The 14,065-nt window shown below is 35.6% G+C and overlaps 1 protein-coding gene across 1 annotated transcript; it reads left to right on the top strand.

Moving 5' to 3' along the window:
* The first annotated feature begins 1,751 nt into the window (after positions 1–1,751).
* LOC117176365 (regucalcin-like) lies at positions 1,752–11,129 on the top strand. Its single transcript, XM_033366607.1, has 3 exons — positions 1,752–1,872; positions 10,628–10,767; positions 10,845–11,129. Exons 1-3 carry the CDS (start codon positions 1,752–1,754, stop codon positions 11,127–11,129), a joined length of 546 nt encoding a protein of 181 aa, XP_033222498.1.
* The last annotated feature ends 2,936 nt before the right edge of the window (positions 11,130–14,065 follow it).

The raw sequence follows: 14,065 nt of genomic DNA, 5'->3' as shown, positions 1-14,065 counted from the left end.
CCTCGGTCACGGCTTAATCAGCACCTTCATTTCAGTTTCATTATAGGACAATTTTAAATAGTATTGCAGTCTCGTTAGCTTACTGCTTTATTCAAATTTAAGTTCTGAAAGTTTGATAGTTTAAATTACGGTCGAATTTGGTTATCATAATAACTTTTTTACAGTGTATAACAATTATACTTATTAGCACCAAGCCTAGGGCACGCGTCTGTTGGTTCTCGCGCTTCGCGCTTGATTGTGCCTTTATGTCGCGCTTAAAGCTCGGTATTTGTATTTTTTGCACACTCTTGCGCAAAACATTTAGAATTATATATCAAAACATCCGCCGTTGTCATTTTGTGATTGGGTAATGTCTTTTTTTAAAAGAGCTTTCCTCGAGAGTTTCATCGCACCGTGGACCTGCGACTGATGGTTCTCAGACTTCGCGCTCGCTCTTTGTATTTCTGCCACATTCGTGCACAACCTTAGTGGGCACAAAGTTCGGCGACATCTTGACGACATAATTACGACATCTTTACGACAACTTTACGACATCCCATGTCCATGTCGTTAAGGTGTCTTTACGATATCGTAAATAAGTCGTATGATCTGACGATGTCTTTACGATATAGCAAAGACACCAAAACGACATGGTCATAGGATGTCGTAAAGATGTCGTAAAGACGTCGCCAAATTTTGTGCCCACTGGGACGGTCTTAAAGTCATAGGTCAACGAAAAGATAACTGCAATTCTGAGATTGTGTTTTCTCATTCTTAAAGCTTTTTGTGCTTTATCGAACACATTCTCATCACTTATCATGTGTTTCGCACTCGATTTTGTCAAAAATTTTCAATTTTCTAGATTATGCGCAACAATTTTATATCAAGTTTAATACATTTTTTATGTAACCCTGCCTAATATTGCTTATTTAGATATTGCAGTATAATGAAAAATTTTATTTATGATAAATACATTAATATTTGGTTCTTATTTTGCATTGAATTATAGTCTCAGCTGCGCTGAAACATGTATTATTTCAATAAATGTATATCATTACAACCCAAAATATACATGGAAATTGAAAAATACTAATTCTTATTGCCTTGCTTTTATCATTTTTGAATAAATTCTGTCTCATTTACCCTAACGAAAATTCCCATTCAGTTTCTTACATAGGATCCTACATAGAAACCTACCTGGGATCCTATAGAGGATCTTGCATAGGATTCTACATGGCCTTCGGTATATAACCTTCCCTAATAATGTGTTTCATAGTACCTTATGTTACGTACCTAATGTTACTTAATGGTAAATAATGATACGTATGTCACCAGGCGACGCTGCAGGATCAAAAAGACTTCTGCGCAGCCCCGATTTTGTTGATCTATCAGTATTTCAGAAGTTGTCTGGTATACAGACAGCCAGCATTAGTAGCACAACAAGAACAATGAAAATGACGACGCCAGATAGGCAGACAGATACGGACGTCAAAACTTGTTTTTCTGATTCAGGGGCCCTTAACACATTGAGTTATTCTTGCTCAGAAGCGGATTGCCACGGATGAATGTAGTTAACTCAGATAACAATTGGATTTCCCCGGATTACTAGTTCGGATAACCGTACAGTTCAGGGGATTACCAGAGTTGTTTCCCCTCAATTAATTATTTCATTTAGAATTTTATATTATATTCTAGGGACTTCTTTTGGACGTTTTTTCTCTTTCTTCCCAACTTTGGATTCCGTACCACTTAAAAATCAGGTGTCTTCGGGAATGCATGTGAGCACAGGAATCGCATGGGACCCTCACGAAGATAACAAATTATATTACATCGATGCTAGAGCTCAGAAAATCCTATTGTTCGCTTACGATGAGAGTACCAGAAAGGTTACTGGTAAGTTTTTAATAAAAAAATTTTGTTTGAGGCAGAAAATTCTGTTCCTAGTCAAAGAATAATTCTTTGTGAAAAATCTCTGTCCTAAAATTCCAATAATAACTAATAATAATAATCGCTAATAATAATAATCGCTAATAAACAGCCTTTTCGTCCGAGCACTGACAAGTCTCGGTTTAAATTTTTAAATATTTAAGCTGCACTTGCGTTCCATAATAAAAAAAATATACAATATCTTTATCTGTTAATTCGATACCAGGGGTCGATTTGGCGAAAGGTTTCAAATTCTCAGTAATTTTCCATTTACCCCAGTCAAGATTTTAAATGTTTTCGGTCAAGTAAAAATAGCATATTCATATTTGCTCATTTTTTCATCGTCCATGTCTGCTTTTTCCCAGGGGATGGTAGTCTTCTCTTCCAGGAAGTGGAAAATCAAATGTTGAAAATAACTGCTGAAATTGATAAAGGGGTGGATTCTGAGCAAAAAGTGTCTCACATACTTTTTTTTTAAATAATTACTTTTTGAGTAACTCGTGAATGAAAATGTTCATTTTTCGTAACAAAAAACCACGTTTTTCAGCGGTTTTTCAAGCATATCTCGGAAAATTTTAATTCTACGAAAAAAATCTAACAATGAAAATGTAGCTTATAAGAAAAGGAAAAGATTGATTCTTTTGTCATTTACGTGCAATAGGTGCTGAGACACGGCGGGTTCAAGGTCACTTCTTGCCCGATGGCAACTAAATTTGCAGCGTTTAACGTAAAAAACTCAAAAAATGCATGTTTTAGAAAAAAAATCCATGAAAATTTTTTTTAAGTGCTTTAAAAAATTTACAAAATAAAATTGGTTCTAAGTCATTGGCATAAAACTTGACGGCGTTATGATCGAAATAAGAAGCTAATTGAATTTTTTTAAATACATAAATAAAACAGATATACCACCAGATTTTCAATCAACAGTTATCCTTCTATAATTGACGTTATTTAGATGCTTATAAGATATCTCGAAAGCTTTAGCAATTGAGGATGCATTTTTTTTTTAAATTAAACTTGAAAAGAAAATTTAGTTTTGAAAAAATTACAGTTTTTTAAAAATAACATAAAAAAATATAAAAGATAAATAATGTTAGACAGTAAAATTAATGATATTTTGCGTAGAATATTTTCCTTTTTTCAATTTCGCGGGATTAAAATTAACCGAAATCCGGCAAAAGTTTTGTGCACCCTGAGAACATAGAGCGATCCAAGGACTACCGCCTTCTGCATTTTTCCAGCAAGTGTTTTAGCATATTGTTGACACGCAGGAATGCTTTTGAGGCTATTAACGAGTGAAAGCTTGAAACCTTCAAAAGCTCCGATGATAAGGGCGATTAGTTTAACAGAATATTCCGGGTACATCGTTGCAACTACCTTATAAGGTCTCTATACCTCCCTTTCTTTTCGTTCTACTTGGCTATAATGTTTTTCTCAGCTGGTGCCGAAAGTTCGATAAAGAACATAGTTCACTTATTGAAGACAAGAAGAACCATGTCTGGCCTCGAGTGTGCAACAGAAACAATTGTCGAGAATATAAAGGTCCAATACATACGGCACTTCCCATTCTCGACAATTGACTCGATTTCTCTAGAAGCGTTTAGAGGAGTGATATTAAGGTTAATGCCGTAAGAGTGACAGAGATGGTAATAAAGCACTCTTAGTGCCCCACTGTGCCTTTGGATGTAGGTCATTCCCGCATGAGTTGGACGACTAGATAGTATGTGAGCTAAATGCTCGGGGTGTGCATGACACGCCCTGGAGCTATCATCGGGAATGTCTTGGCTCCATTTATGACTCTATGTGCTGTACATAGAATAATCCTGTTGTAAAGACATTCAAGATTGTATATTCCGCGACCTCCTTGACGGCGTGCGATGTACAGTCGCGGAACAGAAGACTTAAGGTGCATGCTTTTGTTCATGTGCATAACCTTTCTTGTCCCGATATCAAGGGATCTGAGCTCGTTCTTTGTCCATGGAACTACTCCAAATGAATAGAGTACTACCGAGACGGCAAGCATGTTCGTTGCAAATACGTTGTTCCTCGCCGACTGTTCGGAAGACCAAATTCACCGGATGAGATGTTTGTATCTGCTTCAGACAGTATCCTTTATAGATGCCACATCCTGAATGCGACTCTGTGGCACGCTCAGGTATGTATAAATCTCTTCAGCGCAAAAATGTCGTATAGCGCTTTTATCAACGAGCTCAGGATCTTCAGGGATGCCATTAAGTTTTCCTCGCTTCAAATAAACCTTGGCGCATTTGTATAACCCAAATTCCATTCCAATTTCGGCAATACCTCGAGCTAGATGTAGTTACTCTTTGTTTTTAGCATATATCTTAAGGCCGTCCATGTAAAATACATTAGTGACCTTGTACTTTCGATCTGCAGGTTTGCCGCAGAAGTACCCGTCGGAATAGCGACGGTGAATTTGCAGGTGAACCTTTAAGCTTTCCTGAAAACAGATGATAAGTCTATGGGAGGTCGAATCGAAAGCTTTCCGATAATCGATACAGGCCATCGATAGGTCATGCTGGTAGAATACTGCATCTTTGCAGACACATCTATCGATGAGCAGGTTCTCCCGACATCCTGCTACGCCTTTCTTTGAGCCTTGTTGTTCATACATTTCTTGCCACACACGTTCAATTGCCCGAACAATCCTATCATTTCGGATAGCTGTGAATATCTTATACAGTGTGTTCAGACAAGTGATTGGCCTGTAATTCTTCGGGTCAGCTAAGTTTCCTATTTTCGGCAGGAGTATTGTGCGCCCTTCCACCATACAACCCGGATTCGGCTCTTCCGACTTTAAATAAGAGTTGAAAATATGGGCCAAACTCTGATGGGTTGAAGGAAACTTCTTCCACCAGAAGGTTTTGATACAATCTGGTCCCGGTGCGGAATAGTTATTTATCCCTCTCAATACTTTTTCACCTCCTCAGTAGTGATGCGTGGGCATTCTTGATTAGGTGTTACGAGGACATCACAAAGCTCCTTGACGCTATTTATATTTTCTCAGTTTTCGTACAGTAAATGCTGCACTTCGCAGACTTTTCTCCAAAATACTTCGAGCTCCTCTGGTTTGGGCGGGTGGTCTACAGTAACTGGAGGGTCTTGGACGAGTCAAGATAAGTCAGAGAGAAACTGTTGATTTTCTCTGACGCACCTCTTCCTCCTCTCTAGACTTCTCTTAGCGTCAGATAGTATCCGTATTCTTTCAACAATATTCTGCCTGATGGTCAGCAGCTTTGACTTGTTAAGTTTGTTATAACGGGTCCGGAGTTCGCGCGCGAACTTTCGAACCTGGGCAGTAAAATTCCTGCCAAATGTGATGTAGTCAATCAAACACTGAATGCAGGACGCGTACTGTCTTGCCCAGCCTATCTTTATGGCAAGTTGATGCATTCGTCTTTTGGTCTTATGATCAACCGTTGGTTTTGTTTTACGGTTCGCATCAGCCAAAGCTCTCGCTGCATTATACACACAATTATTGATAGCCCAGAGGTCGGATTCTTCGGAAAAATGTCCACGAAGCTCATGATCCATTTAAGCCAGATCTTTAGGCTTGAGAAAAACCTTGGTGTTGATGTTTCTCCCGGTCATGAAGCAACGCCCTTCTTCTATTGGATGCCTGCGCGTGGTTGGTCCTAGGGTCGTGTTCATAGTACGAACTTAAGATAATGCTTAAGTCTGTCTTCTTTAAGACCGCCTTATCGGTTTCAAGTCATGATGTATTCAGAGATATACTTTAAGATGATCTTTGGCAAGTTTAAAATTTCAAGCATGATCTTATTTTGTGTAAGATTAGCTTTAGTAAAACAAAACTTAAGATTATCTTAATGCGTGTTCGTCAATTTTCATAATAATTCTCATGTATCCGACAATCTGATTGGTTAAAACATACTTAAATTTTCACAGCTAAAATTTGATTAAAGGTGCATTTACACGCATGTATACTGATTACCAGCTAACAGGAAATATCATAGAGGAAAAGAGACAGAGAGCGGAAAATTGGAAGAAAAGTACTCTTTCTCTTTTACTTTAATGACGGTTCTGCTAACTGGCGCACAGTGGGAAAATCGTACATTTTTTGGTTCAAAATGCGATTTTTGCTGAATCTGTGGACCAATTTTGATATTTTTTTTAAAGCTGATAAAATTTCAAAGATAGTTGTCGAGCCTGATTTTTAATTTAATTTTTCAATTTTTTTTTAATGAATAAATAGGACGAACAAAATGACAATTTTTTCTATTTGACGTTCCTGATGTTCGTCAGTAATAGGAAAATTGTTGTAATTGCCAACGTTTCATAGATTTGCATCATATCAAGATACAATAAACAAAGAAAATTTGTATAATCAAATTATTTGGTAAAAAAGTAAATTCATTATTCAGGCATTTGTTGTCAAGAAAATTTGTTTTTTCGATGTCATTTTTTGATAATTAGGAACCTCATGATCATTTTAGAAAATTCATAATTTTTTTATAGATTTCATGATCTTATCAAACAATTTTAATAAACAAATGCATTATTTGAGCATTCATCGACAGAAAATTTTTTTTTCCACGCTAATCCTTTTAATTGAGAACTTCATTATAATTTTAGCAACATCCGTCACTATTTGATAAATTTAATTTATTTTAAAGCAAATTTTATAAACAAATGCATTGTTCAGGCATCTGATGACAAAAAATTCGTTTTTTTTTCTATGGCAGTCCTTTTAATCAAGAACTTCATGTTAATTTCAGCAAAATTCATAATTAGTTTAAAAATTTTATGATTTTTCTAACAAATTTATTAAACAAGTGCATTAATTGGGTATTTGTCGACGAAAAAGCTCGTTTATTTTTAATGTCAGTGCTTTTAATTGGGATCTTTGCGATAATTTCAGGACCATTTATAATTACTTGTTTACTTCTCTGTTTTGTTAAACAACTGTAAGTACTAAATGAAAAAAAATAATTTTCTGTAATCAGAAGGACTGACTGAAAAAGAACGAGTTTTTACGTTAACAAATGCCGGAATGATGCATTTTTCAATTAAATTTCTTTAACAAAAAAATACAATTTATCAATATATTATGAATTTTTCTGAAATTATCATCAGATTTCTAATTTAAAAAAATTGACTTAAAAAAAATGAATTTTTCTGACGACAAATACCTGAATACTGCATTTGTTTATAATATCAACAATAATAGCCTTGAGAAACAATTTTTTAACATTAAAATATTGTTTCCATTAAAATTTCTCGCAATATAACTTTAAAAAAACGTTAAATTATTGAAAATTTTAGAAAACACATTTTTAACAAATAACTGGTTTATAAACATTTTTTTTGCCCACTGTATCATAACGTAATATCTATATATAATGTAAATCTATGAAACGTTGGCGATTACAACAATTTTCCTATTACTGACGAGCACCAGGAACATCTAATAGAAAAATCGGTCAACAGATTCAGCCGGAATCGTATTTTAAACCCAAATATGTACTTTTTCCCGTAGAAAAAATATATTTCTTAAAAATTTCAAAACAGTATTCATACGTGATAGAAAATTAAAAAGTGACGGAGCCATATTAGAAACAAGCCATAATATTTTGAATTGCGGCTCTTTTTTTATTACTAAAAGAATTACATACAATAAAATTTTTAAAAAATCGTGAAACAAAAGTCTGACACTTTGAAAATTTTTAACAAAGTAATATCTTGAAACAAAAAAGTACGCCTTTTCTTAATAAAATTTTATTTAAGATGATCTCAAGTTAACAAAAATCTTGACTTAGAAAAAACTCTCGTTTTTCAATTAAAAGTAAGGTCAAGGTCGCTTTATAAGATTATTTTATTTGAATATGAATACATCAGCTAGTTTTTAATTTTAATCCTGTCTTAAGCAATGTTTATGAATATCTATCTCCACAGACGTCTTAGCGAAGATCGAATTTTTAATTTTTTTTGAAGATAGCGGCCTGTGAATCTAAACGCTGACTTAAGCTTATGCTTAAGGAGGACTTACACTTAAGCTCGGACTATGAATACGGCCCTTAGTGTCGCCTCTCTTTCTCTGTTGCCGGCTTGTTTCAGCTGTGGTAGAGTAGGCGTTCCGCTTACATAGCCCCATTTTCGGAGTAGTTCAGCATGGTTTCGGAGACGTTGCTTTGAAAAGTGCGATAGCTCCGGGTGTTTCTCGCCCCACAGAGCATGCAGCCGTGCCATGTCACCCCGATCAGTGGCCACACTCGCATTATAGCACTCTAGCAAGTCGTGATTCAGTCGCTCCTTTTACCTAAAGGTCCTAAAATTCCGCCGATCCATCGCATTGAATCAATTTTCATTGGCTCCCCCAGCTCTAGAGTGGTCAGCATTGTTGGCTGACCCATTGCCCGGAGCCCTGCGCGTTCTGTTCTTTTAAACAGCACTTACTACAACTATGTTTGCTGTTGTCATTGTTGTTCCCACGAAAAGCTAGGGAAAGGGGTTCGTCCATCCTTGCAGAGCCCCGCATGCAAGGATAAGGCTGCGTACTCTGAGAGGTCGCCCGGTATCTCAGACTCTCCGAATTTGACTTTTTAGCTTAAGGGGTGGTTTTCACACCTTAAAAATAAAAAGAACATGTCAGTAGAATATAGCTTCTGTTCTAAAGGGTGAAATGTACTCAATCCCAAATTTTTATTAAGATCGGTTCACCGTGAACAAATTCGGAGGCCATACTCTTTTTTTCTCCTCGTTTACTGGACCTCTGTTCGCCGAGAGAAGACGCTATAGAACGACCAATTTTGGTTTTCTTTGCACAGTCCATTGATCAATTTTTTAAGAAGGTAGAATTTCTTGAAATGTTTTAGGCAATCTAAAGTAAAGCTCTTCGAATTTAAGAAAAAAAATTCCTAGATTGATTTACGAGGCTGGCGGACATTCGGCTTTATTTTTTCTACTACTTTTCTGTTTGTTTATCGACTTCAGTATGGGTTAACTGACTACAGCTGGAAGCTTTTATCCATAGGCAGGTCAAAGTAAGGGAACTAAAAAAAAATTATATTTAAATTGGTGATGTAAAAATATCATAATCAGCAGCTGCGAATTTTTCCGATTCCAATGATATATCGCTTGCATTTGAAATTTTAAAATTTCAAGAAGTTTAATTGAAGAAAACTTAGCTCAATATTAAATTTAATATTTCTTACACTACCAATTATCAAACTTGATGGAAAAATTACATACCGTGAGAATCGGAATAATTCAAACATTCTGAATATATTACTTTCAAATCAGGGATTGCAGAATTATTAATTTGAAACTTTTTAATTACAAAAAGACCGAGTGAGTGAAGAACTCAAGTGGCTACCTAGGTCCCTATAACTCGAGAGATACGCGCGTTGAGATCCTTTTCTTAAATGGCTGACACCTCGTATAAGTCATTCAAACTATTTGAAAAAGAAGCCCACGGAAAGTGATAAATAATAAATTAAGACCAAAGGACCAATCAAAAAAATTCAATAACTACGTGTTAAAAAAAGGGTAAGGACTACCTACATTAAGAAATGACAACCCACATGCGCGTCTGGACGGTCTTTTCTCAGGGAACAGGCCATACAAATGTGGCATTTTTTGACACTGCCCTTTCATTAAAACTTAATCCCAAATCACGTGTTTAAATTTGGCAACATCGCTTTCTTCGAGTTTTTCAAATGACCCAATGGGCAATTTTTTGCGAAAGATAGTAGAATCATTTAAAAAAAGGGATGGATTTTCAACATAAAATGGAATAGTTTTATTTTCAGTTCAAATCATTAATTAAAATTGTATTAATTAAATAAAATACCTCAATTTTAAATCCAAGGAATGGTTCACCGAACGGAAGGATCATTCAAAATTCTTCAGAGAAATTTCCTGTTCCAATTTAAAATAATAATGATTTCCAACATCTTCTGTTATACGACGGTGGTTTAAATATGATCGAGACAAACGCTGTAGATGGCGCGCATGTATGTTTTGAAGGTCGTGGCCTGAGTATGTGATAGATGGGTCCCTTATGAACAGTGTAGCGCAGTTTTCGCCGACCGCCCTTGCGCAACGTATTGTCATTCGTTTTTTAGTGCAGGAAAGCGTTAAAAACACGGAAATTGTTTTGCGTTTGCGAAATCAGTTCGGTAGTGTAGAGTCTATCATCCACGAACACCTTTTATCGCTCGAAACGGAGGAGCATTCCAGCACGAAGTGCGATTCTTCTCCAGGATAACGCGTGCCTCCATATCGCGCGTCTCACGCTCGATACAATATCGGAATTGGGGTGGGAGGTATTCAAACACCCCCTCTACAGTCCAGATTTATCACCCTGCGACTACCACATGTTTGGACCACTGAAAGAAGCCCTCGGAGGTCAAAGATTCAAAACCGAGGACGAGGCAGAGTAGTTCGTGCGCAGATGGCTGTCCGAGTTTCCCAAGGAATTCTTCGATAACGGCATCAAAAAACTTCCTGAAAGGTTGGCAAATGCGTAAGTTGTGAGGGGAAATACCTAGAGAAACTGTACATTTTTGTAATTTTTATTGATAGTAAATAAACGTGTGAGAATATTTGTTTCGATCATATTTGAACCACCCTCGTAAATGAATTTTGTGGAACACCAAAGGCTTTTATCACATATAAATAAATAAATCATGTGCTAATGTAAATGTTAAGAAAATAAATCGTTATTAAATCACTCTTTAAGGATCCGCTAATGTCGTCTTTGACTTAAATGTGTGGCATCAAAGCCTGCCACAACCTCTGTACAGTGGTCATGCCACCTTGGGTCGTATGACAATTGATAGGAGAGCCCGGCTGTGGGTGCCCCTTAATGGAGGTTCACATGTAAGAATCCAATATCTTTTAAAATATTTCCAAAAGTGATTCTTTCAATAAAAATAGGATTTTTAAATTTCCCTTAGGTCCTTGAAATTGATCCTCGTGGTATTAATAAAGTGCTTGGATTCATTCAACTGAAAGCAGCTAAGCTCAACGCATGCGTTTTCGGAGGTGTTCCAGAGAATATTTTATATGTATCTTCAATGCCATATGCTCCAAATGAAGCAAGTCCAGCTAACGACGAGGGGGGTAAGATTTTCGCCGTCTCTAACCTTGGCGTTGACGTGATAGGATATAGGTCATGCAACTTCGATTGGCCCAATCCACCTCCGAAAGAACCAACACCCAGAAGCAGATATAGGTGGTAATGTGGGCGTTGCACACGAGCGCGCATTGGGGACAAAAGATGATTTTTTTTATTCAGAATAATGTTAATATAAAATAGAGTTGGTGTTGCGGTAATAATAATTTACAAGTTTTTCGATTGCAGGCGGTAATTATATTGAAATATTAAGGAACGTGAGAAAAACGACGAACTTGACCTCTGAATGCATTATGCGGATTTCAGGGAAATTCAGTTTCTCGACACCGGACGAAAATTTGACTACTGTAAGTTAATATATTTCTATAAGTTTTAAATTTTTTTTCTAATCTGAAGACAATAAAATTATACTTAATCTGTTGACAATAATAAAATGTCGAACTTAGCAACTTTGCTCAAATTACTGATTACAAGAAAAATTAATATAAAGGAACTAAATGTTTAACTCAAACTAACTAAACGATTTACCTAATCTGAGCACTTTCTTTGAGTTTAATATGTTCTCGAATCACTCGTTCTCCTCAATAATTTTTTTCCGTGTATTAAAAAAATGTTCGTAAAGACCCGTGTAGAAATAGCCTGGTTTGACCCGATCACAAGAAGGTTTCTGGCCAGAATCTGACCGGGTCAAATCGGGATACTATTTTGTTTATTGCCCGGCTGAAATCTGACTGAGTTGCCACCAGGACCCAGTCGGCCCAAAAATAGTGCATAATAGAAGTATCATAACCTTAAAAACATCTTAAGAAATATACACAAACGACTGTTGTAAGTGGGCCGTTTGTAAATATCTGACAGGCGAAAGACCAATTTTTTGTGTTTTAGGTGTTTTTTTATCAAGTATGAAAGAAAAATTAAACTAATTTTAATTATATGGTTTCCCACTTTTGGTTCTGCGGTTCTCAAACTTGCCGTGACTGCGAAATCGTTGACCATTATCTTTTTTATTTTCAAACATAGTTTCCCAGTGAAATTATACTTATTTTTTTGTGATACGATTTTTTCTTATTTTTAATGGATTTATATATTATCTTGAATAAGCAAAAAAACGTAATAAGAAGAAAAATAACTTTTTCTGAGCGAGGGTTTGAATTGCGTTAGAATGCTTGCACGTAATAACGACTCGGTGACTTCCGGAGTCTTTAATGCTAAAAACGCAGTAAAACGTCAGTGCACACCGGGTTATTCGTTAAGAAATTTTTTCAATTTCACAAAATTGTATCCAATTTTCTGGAGGAAGCGGATTATTTATAAAGGTAAGTGAATTATTTTGTTAATAAGTAAGCATTATTAATATTCTTTAACGTTAATCTTAAATCAATTTTATAAACCGGTTTCATAGGTTAGGATGTCACATGAAACCCCTGAAATTTATTTTATCTCTTGTAAAAAAAAACCTATGCAAACTAAGTAAGGCTTAAGGTAAATTTGTTTTGCGATTTAACTTTAATTTCTTACAATGCAATTTCTTACAGAAACTTAAGAATCATAACCTATATTTTTGTACTGACATTGAATCAACGTTTGTAGTTAATATATTTATTATTAGGAATGCAGTTCTTAAATTGAAATTTTCCACATCTTTTTACAGGTGGAAACAAGTGCTGACAAAGATTCTTATCTCTACCAGTTGGTAGAATATGTTCGCTGTGGTAAAAGGGCTCTAGTAAAATGCGATTAAAGAGCCCAGTCAAAGACCAGTCGGATTCTGACCGGATTACCATATTTGTATCCAGGATCCGATCGGGTAACCCGGCCGGGAGCCGAATGGGTATACCCGGCCGAGATTCGACCAACGCAGCGTGACGAAACCAACCAAAATGCGACCGGGCAGCCTAACAAGTTTCCGGATACAAGCAGGGCAATCCTGCCGGAATCCGGCCTGAACCCGGTCATAATTTCTACACGGGGAGTTGTAATTTAAATGGGAATTATCACTCAGAAAATCATTGATTAAAATCTGCGAAAAATTCAAAATGCAATTTTGACCTTCAGGTTATATCAAATAATTATAGTTTTAGGAAATTCTTTAAAAGTTAACAAACAGCAGGGTCTAGCAGTAGTATAATTTTATTGATAAAAAAAAAATTTGACTATATGATGCTAATAATATTTGCTGACTTTGTCGAGAAAAATGAGAATTTTAATCCTTAAATATAAAATATAATATATTCTAAGTAAATCATATTTAAAAATACATATTTTTAGGCGTAATTATACAAAATGTTTTATAATTACAAATTCAAATATCGTCGGTAGGAAAAGTGTGAACAGATCTCATAAAAATCTTTGCACACGGGCGGCCGAATGTTTAGTTACGGCCCTGAACAACAAAACTATGTATTTTAATATTTGAAAGTTAGTAATAAAAACTTCCGATATTTGAGTAGAAAGTTTTGATCATTTCTTTATCTTTTCACAAAGTCTCTTATTACGAATGATGAAGTATCACTATTTCATAGTGAGATTTTACTATTTAGTCAGCGAGAAGTTGGTCACTACGAGTCAGTGAAAAACTACTAATGCAATTAGTGAAAATACTCCTCTAAATCAATTAGTGAAATTTCACTGAGCAAATCGTGATTTCAGAGGTTATAAATCTACTATTCAGTGGTGGAAAATCACTATTCATATCGTAAAAAGTTACAGATTACGCAGTGAAAAAGTAATTTTTTAGTCAAAAACGATTTATTAACAAAATAGTTCAACTATCAATCAGTCAGCTCAATTTTCAACTGAAACGATGAACCCTAAAACGTAAGAAAATACAAGTGCTCAATTATGATTATTAGATAAATTGCACTCAGAACTTTCTGTTGTTTCGGTTTCTAAACGATTGATTAGCTTTATTCTCTTCTACTGAATTTTCGGTCATTAAGTTCATAATAAGCGGGAAATCCCTAATGGACAAAGTAAGTAACGAGATAATTCTAAAAGAATGTGGTGCAGAAGAGACGCTAGTAGACACATGGGAAAGAAATC

The sequence above is a fragment of the Belonocnema kinseyi genome, chromosome 7 (assembly GCF_010883055.1).
Source record: "Belonocnema kinseyi isolate 2016_QV_RU_SX_M_011 chromosome 7, B_treatae_v1, whole genome shotgun sequence".
Lineage (NCBI taxonomy): Eukaryota > Metazoa > Arthropoda > Insecta > Hymenoptera > Cynipidae > Belonocnema > Belonocnema kinseyi.
Note: the sequence above shows the minus strand (reverse complement) of the source record. Positions and strands in the feature narration are given on the sequence as shown.

What these genes read in the sequence shown, in the direction of transcription:
- LOC117176365 (XM_033366607.1), top strand. Translation starts at nt 1,752, where the DNA reads ATGCATGTGAGCACAGGAATCGCATGGGACCCTCACGAAGATAACAAA. An exon ending in GAGTACCAGAAAGGTTACTG is followed by an intron (nt 1,873 to 10,627) that starts GTAAGTTTTTAA and finishes TCACTCTTTAAG; the next exon opens with GATCCGCTAATGTCGTCTTT. An exon ending in CCCTTAATGGAGGTTCACAT is followed by an intron (nt 10,768 to 10,844) that starts GTAAGAATCCAA and finishes AATTTCCCTTAG; the next exon opens with GTCCTTGAAATTGATCCTCG.